The sequence below is a fragment of the Dysidea avara genome, chromosome 2 (genome assembly GCF_963678975.1).
Source record: "Dysidea avara chromosome 2, odDysAvar1.4, whole genome shotgun sequence".
Classification (NCBI taxonomy): Eukaryota; Metazoa; Porifera; class Demospongiae; order Dictyoceratida; family Dysideidae; genus Dysidea; species Dysidea avara.
The window spans coordinates 39,496,626-39,512,365 of NC_089273.1; the positions used below are offsets into that span (position 1 = coordinate 39,496,626).

At 37.7% G+C, this 15,740-nt stretch overlaps 2 protein-coding genes and 1 long non-coding RNA gene across 4 annotated transcripts; 2 read left to right on the forward strand and 1 right to left on the reverse strand.

Annotated features, from left to right (window-relative positions):
* The first annotated feature begins 709 nt into the window (after positions 1-709).
* Positions 710-2,639, forward strand: LOC136245120 (uncharacterized). Its single transcript, XM_066036636.1, has 7 exons — positions 710-781; positions 886-1,327; positions 1,377-1,445; positions 1,499-1,573; positions 2,092-2,176; positions 2,232-2,369; positions 2,508-2,639. The coding sequence occupies exons 1-7, from the start codon at positions 717-719 to the stop codon at positions 2,567-2,569; spliced, it is 936 nt and encodes a 311-aa protein (XP_065892708.1). The 5' UTR covers positions 710-716; the 3' UTR covers positions 2,570-2,639.
* Positions 2,640-2,806: 167 nt separating this feature from the next.
* On the reverse strand, positions 2,807-6,857 carry LOC136245131 (uncharacterized). Its single transcript, XM_066036640.1, has 5 exons — positions 6,597-6,857; positions 6,366-6,489; positions 4,268-4,304; positions 3,552-4,058; positions 2,807-3,509 (listed from the first exon to the last, which is right to left on the reverse strand). Exons 3-5 carry the CDS (start codon positions 4,283-4,285, stop codon positions 2,919-2,921), a joined length of 1,116 nt encoding a protein of 371 aa, XP_065892712.1. The 5' UTR covers positions 4,286-4,304; positions 6,366-6,489; positions 6,597-6,857; the 3' UTR covers positions 2,807-2,918.
* A 47-nt stretch (positions 6,858-6,904) lies between these two features.
* Positions 6,905-8,076, forward strand: LOC136245140 (uncharacterized). Of its 2 annotated transcripts, XR_010695789.1 has the most exons (4): positions 6,905-7,332; positions 7,610-7,638; positions 7,708-7,885; positions 7,934-8,076. It is a non-coding gene; the product is annotated as an uncharacterized lncRNA (long non-coding RNA). The 2 variants fall into 2 exon arrangements; XR_010695788.1 differs by having other exon boundaries at positions 7,610-7,885.
* The last annotated feature ends 7,664 nt before the right edge of the window (positions 8,077-15,740 follow it).

The following is a 15,740-nucleotide window of genomic DNA, read 5'->3' on the forward strand; positions in this document are numbered from 1 at the left end:
GTTTATCTCGGAACTTCTAATGTGCGATTTGGATCGTTTTTCCAAAATCCAGTCACATATTGAGCAGTAAATGTAATAACCATCACTATAGATAGTGAGTATTGTGGCAGCCATTAGTGGTGACGTTCACTGATGCTCACTACTTTGTTTCATTATATTGTATGCTGTAATGCAACTACAGTGTATACATAAAGATTCCCTTTAAGATATAAACTGTTTCACATTATTTGTCCAGTGATTTTAGGTCTAAATGTAGATCAGTGTCCCTAGTGTAGTTTAGGTAATCCTAAGGCTGCAGCACATGTTGCTGTCAGACCTTCAGTGCTGGTCACTGTAAAGTATTGACAAACAAACCAGACCTTATAATCCTTGTTCGTCTAATGTATATTGTGTCATTAATTCAGAGAGTTTAAAGATGGGTTCCACTATCATCATTGTGCCAAGTAATATATATATAGTGGTTGTGCTTCTAATTTGTTCAACAGATATTCATGTGATTGCGGCCATAAGAGCAAAAGAAGACTATGAAAGTTTGGCAGATGAATTCAGGGATATATTTGCTGCCATCAACTTTTACTTAGATGACCCTGCTATAACAATAAATGGGAACACCTACACATTAGATTTTTTTTGTGTGCAGATTACAAGGTGCGTTCCATAACGTCATGTAACAAAAATCATTACAACTTTTTAATTGGCAGTTATTACTTTTAATTATGGGGCTGAAGGCAGCATCAGCTGAGTATTCGTGCTTGTGGTGCACTGTACACAAAGATGACAGGTGAGAAAAAAAAAAGAGGTTTAAGCATCAATGCTTCGGTATAAAAAAGCAGTTAACTTTCTTACAGCCTCTCATATTATGATAATTACATTTCTTTTCCATAGGTATAACATGACATTGACCCATTGCCCAAGGTCATTGTCAGATTTAAAAGGCAATGGAGACTTCAGCAATATCCATAAGCCTTTGCTTAACTTAGATTTAGACCACATTATCCCTGATGAGCTTCACTTGATGTTGAGAGTAACTGACAGGCTTATTACTGCACTAATACAAACTGCAAAATCTTATGATCAGCACCAGCATAGGCTGGAAAGAATAAGACGTGCATATAAGGTGCTTGATGGAGAAAGGATAAAAAATCTAATAGCAGCCATAAGGGAGTGTGGTGTATATTTCAACATTTATGAGGATGACGAATCTGGTAAAGTTGAGTGGCCATCTCTGCTGGGTCCTGATAAGCTGAAATTGCTAAAAAATCTGCCTGACAAATTAGTAGGCTGTCAGCCACCAGAGATGGTCCCATTAACACAGAACTTGTGGAAGGTATGGTGCATACTGAGTATTTTCAATACTTACGCTATCACCATGCTAGGACTTTGATTTAATATACAGCATAGTAACTTCCAGGGTGCCAACAAGACACCATCAGTTAAGAGAATCGGTATAAAGCATAATTTACTTTGGTCCATGTTAGAATGTTATGCATTTATTCAGACAAAGAAATGGATAAATGATTATCTGGATCTCGGAAAGGAGTTTAAATATGGTGACTTCTATTACCCAGATAAGGTACAGCAATTCAACTGTGGTCAGTCTGGGGGTGATATCTGACTGGACATGTTACAATTACTATAAAATAATATTTATAATTATAACTTTACCTCCTAGTATTGAAAATGTTATGTATAGCATAAAATAATATCTGCTGCCCGTAGCAACCTGCAACAATACTTACCTAAAATAACTACTCCAAATTTCAAATGGATAGCATATACAGGTCATAAGAAATGACATTTTCCCAGTGATTTAGGTGACTGCCCAAAACGGCATTGTTCCTCTCATTGAAAATGTATGGTAAAACTCCAAAATTTAAATTAATATCTACTTACTATTTTACTCTGTATACTTTTATAAGATGTAACTAGGCCAGCAAAAACAGAGTATATGGATACAACCTACATTTCTAAAGTAACAAAAGTATTTATGGTGCATTTGTATTCCCTGTTTTTGAAGGCTCAGTCACTAAAAGATAGATGCAATGCATTTGTAGATCTAACAAGTAATACTGCAATTAATGATTCTTGTAGGTGACCCCTTATATGCACCTACTTTGTGCACATTTAAGCGACTTTATTGACAAATACGACAACGTAAAGCAATTCAGTTGCCAAGGTAAGATATAAGAAGCATTGTTAATGTCTATATACTCCATTGCATTGTATCACAGGAGTGGAAAAAAGAACGATGTGGCAAAAGTATTATACCATCGAAAAAGTAACAGGTGGGACTATACTGCAGACTTATTACGTGATGACCATACACTACACGAGTTCAGGGACTGTGAAATCCCAAGCAATACATATAGGTATGTTCACTATGATAATTGAATACTTCGGTCGGTAACAGGGCAAATTGATTTTGCCTATTTACCTGCCATTTATAATGGTGCTTAGAAATTTTAATGAGTATGTATCACACATGCACTGATTTCTGTTATTTCTAGAAAACGAAAGATTGTCTGGTGGAACGGAGGTGGGATACAAGATTCAAGGCAAAAGAGACTAAGATTAGGTCATAACAGTTAACTATTGCTATTATAATTATAATGTCACTTATTTAACACTGTTATATTCACATGACGTCTATATTGATAATTATGACAGTAAGTAGTAAACAAGATGGTATGTATAGGTTTCGGGCAACTCATGGAATCTATTACGGTGATAGTCAGCTTATGTATCGTACCTACTGTACGTAGCATATGCAACGTACCTCGTGGAACTGCTAAATTTAGGTCTCTTTAGTGCCCACCTCATCATAATTATTTTTTAATATAACACATTGTACAACATTACCATGTATGCAAGGGTGTGGATAATGAAAGCATGCACGAGTGATGTGTATACAAGTATTATTATTGTAATAAAACTTCTATGATACCATTTAATAGATCCACAAAAGGAGCGGTCGCTGTCGACCTTTCAAAGGTACACGCCCTGTTGAAGTAGTCGATGGTCAATTTCAGCAAACATGCCTCCTTGTTCTGATGAATGGTAACCAATATACCATAAATTGTTGCTGTTTTCACAAGTTTTCCTTTACTCAAGGCGTTAACAGTTAGCTTGACTGCCTCTCCAAACATGTTGTAGTATGTTTCATTTATTGCAGCTTCAAAGGAGTCTGGCGGCTCAACTTTCAGCTCAGTAACACTTGCACATATGTCACATGAGCCATATCTTGGTGTGGTTTGTGGTTCTAAACTCAAATCATTGAAACTGAGTTCTAAAGCGACAACTGATTCGCTTTCTACCTTTTGTGTGTGATACAAAAGGATGTCGCTTTTGCAAAAAATGTATTCACTGAGAGGCCCTAACGACCTTGGGTTGGTTTTGTCACGCTGGTAAACAGCAAAGTTTAAATCTGTCAATTTATCTTTTAAAAGCTGATGTAACCACTCATTATAAGGTAGTTCATAATTGAGTGGCATCGGCATAACAGCTTTTACCTTGTCCATAACAGCCTTTACCTTGTCCGTAACAGCCTTTACCTTGTCCGTAACAGCCTTTACCTTGTCCTCCCAGATCTTCTTTATATCTTCCATACTCAGTTCATCCATCTCCATGTCATCAACGCTAACAGATTGTAAACTTAAATGACACAATTCTTCTGAAATACTTTTCACATCCACATACGGAACAAATTGTTTGTCAAATATTCGATCGATCTCCTGTTGACTAAAAAAATTTTGGCCTGGTTGATTTTGATTTAGCAATGTTTCTTTGGGTTGCAATAACATAATGAATGATCTGGAAGCTAGCGCATCACTAGACTTCTTCGTCTCCTTAGTTGTGAGGCAATAAATGCACTGATTTTGATTGAAAGAAAGCAATGCTTGCTCTGGGATTTTTCTTTTGGCTGCTGATGACAAATGCTCCTGTGACAAAGATAATTGGGTATTTAAGTCACAATTCACTTGTTTGTAGTCCACAGACACATTATTGAAGGCGCACGAGTAAGTATAATGTTGGTGCACAATCTTTCGCTTTCGATGCACCTATGATTAATAAAAAAAGACTAATAATGCCATGCATCATAATTAGTAAGTGTGTGTATAATTATTAATCCAACAAGTGAATGTGTTACAATATAACACTCCCAATAGCACCTTGAAGTATTATTTTGAAATACTGCAAGCAATTAGACTTGTTTTGACTAGGTTCCTCAACAAAAATGTGTAATGGTTCTTCTACTTGTTTGACTCACCCTCATCAGCATTGCCATTCTTCACGTTAGTTGACAACTGTAGAAAACAGAATACAGAATATGTACTACTACACGTTAGGAAATATAACAAAATATTTGGTCACGGTCTGGCCGGACCAAATATGTTCGACATAAATGAAACATATCAGATATGACTAACTGTGTAACTATGGTGATAAATGCCCCATACCAAAGCAACTAAATGCTTGCTTGGCAACGGTTACCAAGCAACAGTTGCTAAGGTAAACATTATTTCAACTCCATAGCAATGGTTGCTAAGCAACAGTTGTTAAGTGTGATTGGCCTTTTGCATTGGTTATTCTTTGTTGCTTAGTAACAGTTGCTATGCTTGTCGGATTAATTTGTGATAGGATGGATGGCTGTGGTATTCAGGTTTAATAGTTCTCGCATTATAAACAGGAAGGAAATACCGTATAGCGGGAAATTTTTCGAAAGGTTTAATTTTCGAAAAATTCAAAAATACGAATACATTTTCAAAAATATTTTTTCATAATTAGCTAGCTAGCTAGCTATAGAAATACACGTAGTCTAGGGAGATGACCTACAACAGTTTCTCGCCCGCGTAACTTCTGCGACAGCAGACATATCATGTATATTACCAGCTTCTCGCAGCTCCGTCCTTAGCATGACAGCTCTTCGCCAATAAAACTGGTCCAAAGCTACCCCTTGGTAGACATGATGTCCTCGGATAATATTATAGCTCAGCTATCAGGCAGGTAATCAGCGCAACCATGGCGTGGCGACGATCAACGATATAAATACTATTATTGTCACCTTCATGGCGCAAATTATTCAGCTAATTATCTAATGAGCGGCGCAGTAGTGAAGACGAGTTTTCAAAGATATTTTTTCGAACTTACCATCAAGAGCCATTTTTCGTAAACTTAACCTTCCGCCATACGGTAGTGCTCGGCTTCGCCTCGCACTATTTCACCCCTTCCTATTTACAATGCTCGTACTATTAATCCCGAATACCATCCTATTACATATACAAATCCCCTTCACTGCTGAATTTCTGGGAGATTCCAACCAATATTCCTTGCAAAACATACCACATAATCCCTTATTGTACTTTGGGTGGGAGGATCAAAGCGCAAAAGTGTGCTATATTTTCCATAAAGCACACTACAAAAACTAAAGCACTGCGGTTTGGAAAATATAGCACTGTACGGAAACACGAGCGTAACATTTCAAGTCGCCAGAAAGTAGCCAAAATGATACTATCTGTTTGTTTTATGACTAGATCTGTACTGTAGAGACACTTACCGATTGTCTGACGGCGAAAAACCGAAGTGATTCGAGTTTACAAAACGAACGCTTCATAAATTATTAAACAAAAATAAAACAGCTCCATTTGTGGTATTATGGTTTACATAACAGTAACCCCTAAGCAGTTATTATAATAATAATAATGGCTTCGAAGCCGTTCAAATTTTTGTTACACGAGGTATGTTACATACACGACGACGTTAGTGCTGTACACCGGTGTCCAATTAACCAGTTAATACCGGTGTTGTCTAGGTCAGCCAATAACCAATAACCGGTGAAGAAACCTTTAAACCGGTTATTGCCCACCCACTTGGTAAACCATAAATTACCCCTGCTGATAAGTGTTAACATCATAACATAACCTCAAAGAATGTGATTGTAATAACTGTTACTGCTAAACAAGATGTTGATGGTCACTTTGGTACCACCCTAAACCTTCCAGCAGGCTTGTTGACTCGCATTATGTCTGCCAATATACAAACAAACCAATTAACCAGTTATTGCCAATTATTGGTAGGCAATTAACCGGTGACAAAAATATGTAGGTGTACAGCACTACACGACGTACGTCGTAACATACACGACATACGTTGCATAAGCTACATACACGAGGCACATTACATACGCTACATACATGAGGTGTGTTGCGTACGCTAGGTACGATGCATACACTACATACAAGTGTTACACTGCACATACACGAGGCATGTTGCATAAGCTACATACACTAGGTACGATTCATACGCTACATACACGAGGTACAGTACGTTGCAACATATACCAGGTATGTTGCATATGCTACCCTTACCTGAGCACCAAAAACCCGAGAAAAACCACCGTCAATAGTCCACAAAGACAGGAGCACACAATGACTGGTGACTACTGGAATCAGAGCTCACTTGTGGAGGACACAACCACTGGAGACAGACACGCTGTATTAATAAAAGCGAATATATGTACATTTCACTATGTTGAATGAATGACGTACAGAAACCAGCGAGTAAGATACATAAAATATAACACGACAGACTACCCTTACCTGAGCACCAAAAAATCAGAGAGAAACTACCGTCAATTAAGAGTCCACAAGGACAGGAGCACAAAACGACTGGTGAGTACTAAAATCAGAGCTCACTTGCGGAGGACACAACCACTGGTGACAGACACGCTTTCACTATTTTGAATGAATATGCCATGAATATATTAATGACGTTCAGAAACCAGCGAGTAAGATACATACATGTACAATATAACAGGACAGACTACTTGAACCCTTACCCGAGCACCAAAATACCGGAGAGAAACTGGAAACCACAAAAATGCTTTCAATTAAATCACGCGATTAGTTTTACGTATCATCACTTTGCGGCGCATTTGACATTGTTAATAAGTATTAACTAGTGTTCTCGTAGGCTTAAACTCATAACGTTAGGCAGCAGAATATAAACGGTGCTGAAATGGAGGCGAAGAAAGCAAAGTAAGAGGGTGGCAATGCCAAATCTGTTTGTGGTTTGCTGTATTCTAATTGATGCACACATTGATTGTTTTCCCGTACCTTTACTTTGTACATGCATGGATTGTCATAGTATCCATGGATTCCACGGATACTCGGGTTGCAGTGTGTAGTGATTCTTTCGACACGCACACACACACACACACTCATCTGAAATTTGCTATCCTTTATCTTGTATTACAAGGTGAGAAGTTTAGTTCGCAAGAACTTACAGAGTTCAAATCCACATGGCTATACGACAATCAATTGCTGATTGATAGAGGTGACGGCAATGTAGCATATGTGTCGTACCTTGTGTATGTAACGTATCTCGTGTAAGTTTTCATTGGATACTTTGTTGCAACGTACCTATTGTATGTACCCCTTGCATATGCGTTGTACCTTGTGTAACACTTGTATGTAGCGTATGCAACATACCTGGTATATGTAGTGTATGCAATGTGCCTCCTGTATGTAGCGTATGCATCATACCTAGTGTATGTAGCATTTGCAACGTACCATGTGTATGTAGCGTATGCAACATACCTTGTTTTTAGCAGGTGACGGTGATAAGGAAGAAGAAGAGAAGGTAGGATGTTAATGTTACTTGTTGTTACCTTGTGAATGTAGCGTATGCAACATACCTTGTTTTTCACAGGTGATGGTAAGACAGTGGGAAAAAAAAAAAGATGAGGCGGTGAAGGTGATCATGACGTTGAGGAACTGGATGCATCCAACATGTCTCCACTGCTAGGACCTAACAGTTGTACACCAAGATTTCTCCATTTGGCTGCAGTTCATGGTACCACATGATTGTTTAAGGTGACCATGAAGAAGTAAGATACACATCCTCCGGCAATTACCTATATTATGCATTCCTCTAGTGAAATTTATGTGGTGGCGGGGGAGGGATCAAGATACCATTCATGACAATGCAGCCACTGGAGAAGTTGCCCATCATGTCATCGAACACCATCCGCAATGTTGTACAATGTGATATATATAAAAAAATAAAATATTGTGATGAGGTGGGCACAAAGTTCATTGTAATGAAAGTGTTTCACACTAGTAGTAACTAGTAATAAATATCATAACACAAATGCTAGAGTTTAATGTGTATTTGACAATTAGCATCACAAAATACAGCAGAAGAATTTAGCAAATTCCCCAGAAATTCCAACTTGAATTATTGGCACATCCTTAAAATTAGAATGATATTTCATTGGGATACATTGGAGACCATCATGAGATGCCAACAGTCCATATACGGTTACGGCTTCTACACTTCATGGACCTAATAACACCGTCATTAGCAACTCTAATCATATTGGCAAAACGCTGACACTTGTTTCCCTTTGTAATCTTTAACTTTAATTCAATTGTAGTCTTAACAAAATCATCAAATACTTGACTAGTCTCCTCCTGTTGTGGCATTGTAACTACTGCTCTTAGAATTCTCTCACCATATACGCTACATACAAGAGTTACACTGCATACGCTACATACACGAGGTACATTGCACACGCTACATACAAGAGTTACACTGCATACGCTACATACAGAGGTACGTTGCATAAGCTACATACACGGGGTACGTTGCATACATTGCATACGCTACATACACGGGGTACGTTGCATACGTAACATACATGAGGTACATTGCATATGCTACAAACACTAGCTACGATGTATATGCTACATACCGGAGGCACGGTGCGTATGCTACATACACGAGGTACGTTGCATACGCTACATACATTGCATATGCTACATACACTACACTGCTTGAAGTATCTTAGTTTACTACAGTGGTATATCCCCAGTATATGGAACAGTTAATCGTTTGTTATTTTAGTAGTTTTTCAGTAAACCCGCATTCACTGATGTTTTACTGAGAGTTTAAAACTTAGTAAAATAATTATGTTCCATATACTTAAGTTTACTGACACTTTACTATCAGTATAACTACAGTAAGGCATCTTAACAAATTAGTAAACTAAGAACCTTCAAGCAGTGCTAGGCACAATGCATATGCTACATACAGGAGGCACGTTGCATACACTACACACAAGAGTTACACTGCGTTGCATACGCTAAATATATGACGTAAGCTACATACACGAGGTACGTTGCAAATGCTACATACACTAGGTACGATATATTGTTACCTTTGTTTCCCATGATACCCAGTGTGTTAATGTAAACTCCTGTATTAAATACTAGAAAATAGTCTGGCCCATCAACCTGTGTTATCCTTGTTATTTACAATACCCACACAAAAGTAAACACCATGGATACCTTGTTTTCATGCTGCACGAGTCAATATAGTTAAATATATTAGAATACTTATTTTTCGTCCATAAACTGCACCATTACAGAATAAAATGATGCAGAATCTTTCAACACTCCAACATGCACATTTTGGTTGATCGAATTACTGTTACCACGAGCATCATTCTGCAACTTTCTCAAGCTATCTTCAGTTTCTGTAGGTGTGATGTACAGCAACAGAACATTCTTTGTCTTATCATAATAGTCTATTCCAAACAATTTTCTGTACTGAGAATACAGTGACCAAGATTTATTCTCCACATTTCCTGAGTAACTATTGAAGAGTTTCTGTTTCTTTACAATCTCATGAGTACCACTTTGTACATCTGTGCCAGAACCAGTTTGATCTTTTACTTCCGCGGTTTTCTCATTCACTTCTTCCACCACTGTCAGATGATGCTTGGCCAACCACGTATGATCATATTCATTTGCCTCTTCATCCTCAGTGAAACTTCCCTGCCTGCATGCAAGATAAACAAATTTAAAAGTATTAGTTAATTCCTGATTTTGAAGATACTCTATTAACTTGATCTCATCGTCGGTAAATGCAAGGGTATCACACATGAATTGTTTTACCTTCGTACTTTAGGTTGGTTAAGGCTTTTGGTTTTAGCAAGACATGTCAACAAATATGGATTTGTTCCAGTAAAATCTCGGACGTCTTCAAAAGTAAGATGAAAATTTTGAACAATAGTTTCTTGCCTCCTCTACTGTAAAACCTGTTACATGAAATACGTGATAGTTGTTAAGTATATTCTTTATAGGCACCGCTGCAAGTCGGGGAAAATTGGTGAGATGGCGCATACCACTAGATATTGATATTAATATTTCATTATGCTTTTGAAGATGGAGTTCTTGCATGATATCCAAAAACGCCTTGTCGTTTTTAATGTCCAGATCTGTAAACATTGACAGGTCTATAAAAACACGGAGAGGTCTATAACTAGAAACTACACTTAATATTTGGATAGCATTTTGACAGTCTGTCGATGGGTTTTTTCCAATAGTCAGGTCTTCAGCAAAAAGTTCTCGTTGTTCTTGATACAACATATTGAAGTACTGACAGCATACAGGCCTAGCAAAATCCAATAATTTAAAAGAGAGGAATACGTGATCAAAAGTTTCTTTACGAGCAAGCAATTGGTACAATGTGGCACATAGTACAGTCTTCCCGCATCCTTTTGGACCTTCAATGCTAGTTTTAGTTTCCTTTTTCCAACATTCTATAAGTTCTGTAACCTTTGAGGTCAACACTATCCGTTCTCCATAACTGAATTCAGTCACTGTTTGGAGGTAGCCAAAATGTAAATCCTTCTTCTTTGTAAATAAATTGTCAAGGTTCTGCAAATCAATCAAAAGATCTGGCAACTCTGGACTCTGCTCTAGTCTGTAATAAACACACAACAGAGATTAAAAATGTAAACATATGCAGTGGCAAAGTCTGTGTCTGTAAATTGCATAGTTACTTGACTTTACCTCAATATGTGCAACTAACAAAACAGGCTACCTCCGATGTCGGAACAATAAACCTTACTAAACAAATCATTTCCCTTCTCCGACATCCATGGATGTACAAGGTACGAATAAAGCAATGTGTCGTCAATTAGAATACAGCAAACCACAGATTTGCCACCCTCTTACAGTGGTTTCTTTGGGAGTGGACTTAAATTGTCACTTCTTGTACTACTGCTCATATTGCCGCTTGTTCTGCCACTGTCACTGCTCTGGCTTGACTGCTAAAATTACACGACACGTCCTTCGCACAAGTACTACTGGGCGCTAAGCTATGCGCTACTTCAAGACTATTTAAAACGCGCGGTGCGCGTATAATAGTTCACTGGGGAGTTAGGAGTCAGTTCTTCTTGCAAAATTGTCCACTATAAAATGCCAGTTTGAAAAGAATATTCCGACTTATTATTATAAAGAAAGGTTAGAAGGTACTATGTGCGGATGACATTTTTTTAAATGTGTTATCGTGTGTCGGTTTTTCTTGTTTTATTGCTGTTCAGCATATCAGGCGTTGTGTACCATGGTATGGCTGTGTCCACGGGAAAATGTGTGAATTCTTTTATTTTTACACAACCAACATAACTTTAAGCAGACTTTAAATGTTATTCTTCATGACAAAAGTTTTAATGTTTGGTGTAAGGCTGGTTTTCCATTAACCTCTGTACAGTTCATGAGATGTAGCGCGTAGCTAATTAATATTCGCGAGATGAGACCGCATATTCTTGGCTATGCTTTTGTAATTTTCTCAGTAATACTAAAGCAAAGCAGCTAGAAACGGCCATCGGCCTGATTCCAAAGACCTCAGAAGCTCAAGTTGTTTACGCAGAAGTTAATGGCCAAAAACTGCAAATTATCGACACCGTAGGGCTTTGTGATACTAGAGTGCCAGTAGAACAAGAGTTCGTGGAACTCACGAAAGCCACTGTGTATGCCAGATTGGGAATTAACGCCATCGCGTTCGTTATACGATTAGATGACTGGTTCTCAAACAACCAAGCAAGTGTCCTTCGTGAATGGCAACAGTTGAGCGATCTCTGGGATTACGTCTTTGTAGTGTTTTCTCATGCACAAGCACTGGGGTCTAGTGAAGACCAGCAAAGGCGAATTCATGAATTTCTTGATAACGGAAGATGTCCTCAAGAGCTGAAACAACTTATGGATAATGTGAACGATCGCTTTGTTTTGGTAGAATCTGTGGTGGGGACTATTCTACGGAACGGAACGGAACGGAATGATGGACTAAACTGCGGAACGGAATGCTTTCTCAGATTGAAGCTTGCAGCTTACCATTGCTGTACAAGTTATAAGTGGCACTTCCAGCAGGTAATCAAACGTTACCCCAAGAAAGATAAAACGAATTTAAGGATCGATTGTGGGTTCTTGTTGGTTGTCATTAGTAACGAAGTACTAATTGTGGGAATAGCTGACTCAGTGTGTTCATCTTCGGATATATCAAGTAGGGAACTAATGCATGACTTGTTTTTACTAGTATGTGAGTTATTTTTACTTACTTGACTTTAGAATGTACAGTCTGAGGCCCAGCCTTTCTAATCGGCATAAATCAGTATGTGTATAGCTACACTACAAAGGAAACAAGTATGGTGACAAGTTGAATCAACTCAGTCTAAGCTGAATCTAAAGGAATTTTGTGCAGTGTGTGAGGAGCAAACATTCAGATACCTCAAGGAGGCTATATTGTGTGAACATCAATGATTCATTAACAGAGTAGTGGACTATTGTCAGATATCTCAGCCTGAGTACTGTGTTGAATTCTGGATGGGGTCTATTTTACAGAATGGAATGTTTTCTGAATCAACTTGCAGCTTGGCTAGCTGCTATCATTGCTGAAATTGCATTTTATCAGTGGAACCTCCAGGAAAATGGAATAGGATAATTATAAAATATTAATTGATTGTTTAGGTAATCATGACTTTATTCAGTCTAATAAACAGATTGTATGGTTGATTGAATGAGGTATCACTTTCAGAATGTTCAGACAACCAGTGATGAGACGCATGGATTCATCGAATTTTTGTTGTGGTTGGAGACATTAAATATCCAAAAGCAAACTTACTGTATAATATTAATTCACTTTCTTTATATTTTCTCAATTTTGAGCCTGTATACAAATAATTGAATTTTCCTTGTCAATAGAAATCCTAGAATAAGATGGGAGAGAAACTTATCTTTGTTTACCTATACTGTACAACCAAGAGTTCGTAATACTGATTTGTATGGGGGAGAGTGTCTAACTCTCAGTATGGCCTGTACAAACACCCTGCGTAAAGTTCACCTTTCATCAAATCAACACCTTTACTGGGGGATAGAAAACTGTTGATTAGTGTTGCTGAAGAAGGTAAAGCCTTTGTTCTGAAATAAGGCCGAGGTGTTACTTTAAGCAGAGTGTTTGGTGAATGCGTTCAAGTTAGACACTCCACCTTATTATGAACTCTTGGTACAACTTCAAAGGAAAATGAAGAAAGCATACAGATGAATCAATAAAATCACTACAGTAGGGTGAATTACAGACTAGTGAGATCTTGGTTAATTAATGACAGTGGTTGGAGATTAAGTGTGGTAGCTTCTTGTTCTTGAATATGTTGCAAAGTGGAAGGTCAAATCAAAATGGGATATCAATTTCATTATGAAAAATACATAAGTAATCTAGCATTACTATTTCATTTGTCCTCCACTTAAACATGCTACAACAGTACTAGTGTCAGTACATTGGCAGTGAGTCTACCTTGAAATCTCAACTCTAGAGTAGATCCAACACAGGACAGCCCGCACTGTAACAAATACATGTGATCCCATTGTAATTTCATGGACCAGCTGGACTGGGAATCACTTGAAAATAGACGAACAAATTTAACCTGTTTTGTTTGAAGTGAAGCATGTGAAATGTTACACTTAAGAAATCCTAGGATCCTTAGGTGGTATGTAATTAATGTGAGTGTTCCATTTCAGGTCTGACTAGATACATTGAAATTACACACACATCCTGGTCCAAATTACGTTTGCCTGGTGGCTACAGGCATGGTTTCACATGCAGCTTATAATAGAGATTGGCTGATCTTGGAGTTTTGGCATTTAGCCTGATTCAAGGCTAGCAGTCAGACACATCCTTGAATTGTGCAACAGATAAAATCAGCTCACTATTGAATACGGCATTAGTCCACTGCACCAGCTGTTAATATTATAACTCCATGCATACACTTCAGTGATGTTTGCAGAATATACCCTCCTTGTGGTCTGCCAAAATATTTGCTCCTCACACACTGCACAAAATTCTTCAAGTTTTAATTCAGCTGGCTCTTTCCTGTTACCAGTATCTTCCTGCTTGCTTTATTTATACACTGACTTATGACTTGAAAGACCGGCCCAGACTGTTTTCTAAAGTCTAAATAAGAAAAACAGCTCACATAAAGTTCCCTTCCGTATGGATGAACATCACTGATACAGCTCATCCCACAATAATACTTCGTTACTAATGACAACCAACAAAACCCACAATCGATCCATTAATTCTTTTTATCTTATGTTTAATCACCCACTGGAGATGCCACTGCTAACTTATAAGGGAAGTTTCAGCAATGGTAAGTTGCAAGCTTCAATTTTAGAAAGCGTTCCGTTCCGTGGTTTAGTCCATCATTCCGTTCCGGCGTTCCGTTCCGTCCCGTTCCGTAGAATAGTCCCCACCGAATCTGTCGCCTACCAATCAGAGGAATACTACAAAACCAAGTCATGCGAAATAACAGACATGTTACAAAAGATTTGGGAGAAGAACAAAAAAGTTTACACCAATGTAATGCTGCAACGTGCATTAGAACTGTATGAAGATCATAAAACGAAACATGAAGATGATGAAAAAGCATTAAAAGAAACTGTAACACAATTGAAAGTAACTATTAATTTATTGAAAAAAAAGTCAAGTGAGCAAAACGAAGTGATCAATACACTGAAAGAGGAGCCAAGTAACTATATGGGAAGTGACTATAAAAAAGCTAATAGCAAGACGAATAAGCAATCCGTTGGCAATGAGGAATCAAATGCATTACCATTTATGTTCAACCTGGGATTTCAACTGATGGAGGCATATTTTAGCATGCCATCACACAGGCAAGAGCCATGGAGATCAAATTCACTTTACCGATCTACAAACACCCCTTCCTGGAACTCTACTGGCCGTCTTTCTTTTTTGTCACCTAATAATGGTCCATTAAGCGGAAGCCCTACTAATGATGTGTGTTCAATATTATGAATATTTTTTACATTAGCATGTGAACTGCACTTACATTTTTTGTTAAACTGTCTCTAGTCTTACAAATGTTCATTAATTTGTTCATCAAAATACTCAATGCCTTGTGGTATAATGAATAGTATAAGGGAAAAACATAACTACATCGAACATAATTACATTGGCACATTGGACAGGGGAACTTGATGAAGTAGCTATACAAATTAATACATGTATAAAAGTTCAAATTTGCCTAGCTATAGTATGTGAAAGCAAGAATATGACTGTTCTTCAGCAATATAATTTATGAAGTACATAGCTAAATGTTAACAAATTCAGTATTTTTTTCTGGGTTACACACATGCAGGTGTGCATGTGTTGTAGCTAATATGCTATTAATGACAATTCAATTCCACCTGCATGATGATGGTTTTAACTGAAAAATTTTAATGGTAGCTAAATAGCTGATCTGATCTGTCTTTCCTTATAGGACTGTTACATACGTCATCCATATAATAATTCTATAATTATGTATTTTCCCAACTACTTTATAGTTGCTACATATACACAGAGCAACCACATTATTTTTACATGGTAGCTAATGCATGACATAC